This window comes from Oncorhynchus nerka, unplaced genomic scaffold (genome assembly GCF_034236695.1).
Source record: "Oncorhynchus nerka isolate Pitt River unplaced genomic scaffold, Oner_Uvic_2.0 unplaced_scaffold_864, whole genome shotgun sequence".
NCBI lineage: Eukaryota > Metazoa > Chordata > Actinopteri > Salmoniformes > Salmonidae > Oncorhynchus > Oncorhynchus nerka.
The window spans coordinates 280,763-284,076 of NW_027040420.1; the positions used below are offsets into that span (position 1 = coordinate 280,763).

Here is a 3,314-nt window from a genome sequence, read left to right on the forward strand (position 1 = left end):
CCTAACCTATAACCCTAACCCTAACATATAACCCTAAACCTTACCCTAAATCTATAACCCTAAACTACTAACCTATAACCCTAACCCTAACCCTAACCCTAACCCTAATCCTAACCCTATCCCTAACCGCTAACCTTTTTAACCTTTCTAATCCTAACCCTAATCCAAACCCCTAACCCTAATTCTAATCCTAACCCTAATCCAAACCCCTAAACCCTAATCCTAACCTAATCCAAACCCCTAACCCTAATTCTAATCCTAAACCTAATCCAAACCCCTAACCCTAATTCTAATCCTAACCCTAATCCAAACCCCTAAAACTTAAAATAGCCTTTGTCCTCATGGGGACTTGGCCCCAGGAGAGCATATTTTCCTTGTTTACTTGTGGGGACTTCTGAGGCATTTAGGTCCCCACAAGGATAGGAGAACAAGCCACCCACATTACTGTGGTGTCAACAGGAGTTATTGTTTATTGTTGTCACTAGTACCAACAGAGGTGTGATCATTCCCTGTATGTTTTGAGCTGACCGATACCAGTAAAAATAAACTTAAAGTCATTATATATAACAGCTATTACATTCCAATCGTTTCTCCTGTAGTTACACCACTACACAAGTTCAACCAATCGTTCTCCTATAGTTACACCACTACACAAGTTCAACCAATCGTTTTCCTGCATGAATAAAAGGCTCTTGATAACCAGCAATGTAACTGTCCTCAAACGTCATCGCTGATTGGCTGATCAGGGTTTTCGCTATGCCAACTGAAAGACACAACTTTCCTGTCTAACCGCTCTTGGTTGTCTGTAAACTCTGAGGGCCAAGCTGAGTACAGCTCACTACTGTTAAACGTTGAGTTTCACGGTGTTCCACTCAGGTGGACCCCACAACGATTTCATTTGGATTCATGTGGACCGACAGATATTAGAAGGACATACCATCGTCAGAACTGTCATCTCCAAGTGCAGCTTCACCTTTTTTTGGAATGGGGGTGGGGGGTTGATTTGGGACTGTATTTGAGTGGATTACTTTCCCTTTGTAAAGTGGAAGCTGTGGAGAGTAAAGTACAGAAGCTGTTACAGAACGAGGAGTGGCAGCGATGTGAGATAATGGCATCCGGATCATCTCTACCAGAGGACAGGTTCTCCTGTCCCATCTGCTGTGACATCTTCAAGGATCCTGTCGTCCTGGCATGTGGCCACAGCTTCTGTGAAGTCTGTCAGCAGGAATACTGGGCAGATAAGAAACCTTGGAAATGTCCAGTTTGTAGGAGAAGATTTCCCGTAGCTATGACTCAACCTCCTCGTAACCTGGCGTTGAATGACGCGTGTGAGGCCTTCTTACAGGAGAGAAGGCAGAGAGCTTCCGCTGGGTCTGAGATACAGGACAGGAGTCAGAGAGCTTCATCTGGGTCTGAGATACAGCATGGGAGTCAGAGAGCTTCATCTGGCTCGGAGGTGCTCTGCAGTCAGAGAGCTTCATCTGGGTCTGAGATACAGGACGGCAGTCAGAGAGCTTCATCTGGCTCTGAGGTGCTCTGCAGTCTGCACGGTGAGAAATTCAAACTCTTCTGTCTGAAGGACAAACAGCCCGTCTGCTTGGTGTGTCGAGATTCAAAAGTCCATAAATCTCACGACTGTGTCCCCGTAGACGAGGTTGTCCAGGATCTTAAGGAGGAACTCCACACCGCCCTGAAGCCTTTACAGAAGAACCTAGAGGTCTTTAACAACGTTAAACTAGCCTGTGATAAAACAGCAGAACACATGAAGAGTCAGGTCCAGCACACAGAGAAACAGATTAGGAAAGAGTTTGAGAAGCTTCACCAGTTTCTACGAGATGAAGAGGCAGCCAGAATAGCTGCACTGATGGAGGAAGAGGAGCAGAAGAGTCAGATGATGAGGAAGAAGATTGACGAGATGAGCAGAAAGATATCATACCTTTCAGACGCAATCAGAACCATAGAGGAGGAGCTGAAAGATGAAGACATCTCATTCCTGCAGAACTTCAGGACCACAAAGGAAATATCCCAGTACACACTGCTGGATCCACAGCTGGTCTCAGGAGTTCTGATAGACAAGGCCAAACACCTGGGCAACCTGCAGTTCAGAGTCTGGGAGAAGATGCTGGGGATCCTCAAATACACTCCTGTGATTCTGGACCCAAACACTGCACATCCCAGTCTCTCTGTGACTGATGATCTGACCAGTGTGAGAAGACCAGGCACGTCCCAGCAGTTCGTTAACAACCCAGAGCGATTTATGAGGTACACAAATGTTCTTGGCTCTGAGGGGTTCAGCTCGGGAATACACAGCTGGGAGCTGGAGGTGGGGGACCATCCTGACTGGGTTTTGGGCGTGGCTAAAGAGTCCATTGACAGGAAACGGGAGCGTGATGCGACACCAAAGAATGGAATGTGGTGTATATCGCAGCACGGTGGGAAGTACATAGGAGGAGGAGGTGACATCATCGCTCTGAAGAGGAGACCCCAGAGGATCAGAGTGCAGCTGGACTACAACAGAGGGGAGGTGTACTTCTACGACCCCAAATACATGACACCTATCTACACTCTTAAAGTCAGATCTACTGAGAGACTGTTCCCATACTTTAATATTGGGAATGTGGCTAATGGCAACAACCCTGGTATTCAGATCTGCCAATCGAAAGTGTCTCTGAAAGTGAAGTAATCCCTGTGTGTGTGTGTGTGGGGGGGGGGGGGGGGGGGGGGGGTGTAAAACATGTGTCAGTTCAGTGGACATTATCAGGAGGTCATTTTAAATACATTCTTTAAGAATCAATTAATAATACATTCTATAAGAATCAATTAAGAATACATTCTATAAGAATCAATTAAGAATACATTCTATAAGAATCAATTAAGAATACATTCTATAAGAATCAATTAAGAATACATTGTTTAAGAATCAATTAAGAATACATTGTTTAAGAATCAATTAAGAATACATTCTATAAGAATCTATTAAGAATACATTGTTTAAGAATCAATTAAGAATCAATTGTTTAAGAATCAATAAAGAATACATTGTTTTAAGAATCAATAAAGAATACATTGTTTTAAGAATCAATAAAGAATACATTATTTAAGAATCAATTAAGAATACATTCTATAAGAATCAATTAAGAATACATTCTATAAGAATCAATTAAGAATACATTGTTTAAGAATCAATTAAGAATACATTCTATAAGAATCTATTAAGAATACATTGTTTAAGAATCAATTAAGAATCAATTGTTTAAGAATCAATAAAGAATACATTGTTTTAAGAATCAATAAAGAATACATTATTTAAGAAT

At 42.3% G+C, this 3,314-nt stretch overlaps 1 protein-coding gene across 1 annotated transcript; it reads left to right on the top strand.

The window, feature by feature from the left end:
- The first annotated feature begins 867 nt into the window (after nucleotides 1-867).
- LOC115118240 (zinc-binding protein A33-like) lies at nucleotides 868-2,713 on the top strand. The gene has a single exon (XM_065016806.1). It carries the CDS (start codon nucleotides 1,109-1,111, stop codon nucleotides 2,681-2,683), a length of 1,575 nt encoding a protein of 524 aa, XP_064872878.1. The 5' UTR covers nucleotides 868-1,108; the 3' UTR covers nucleotides 2,684-2,713.
- Nucleotides 2,714-3,314: the final 601 nt, after the last annotated feature.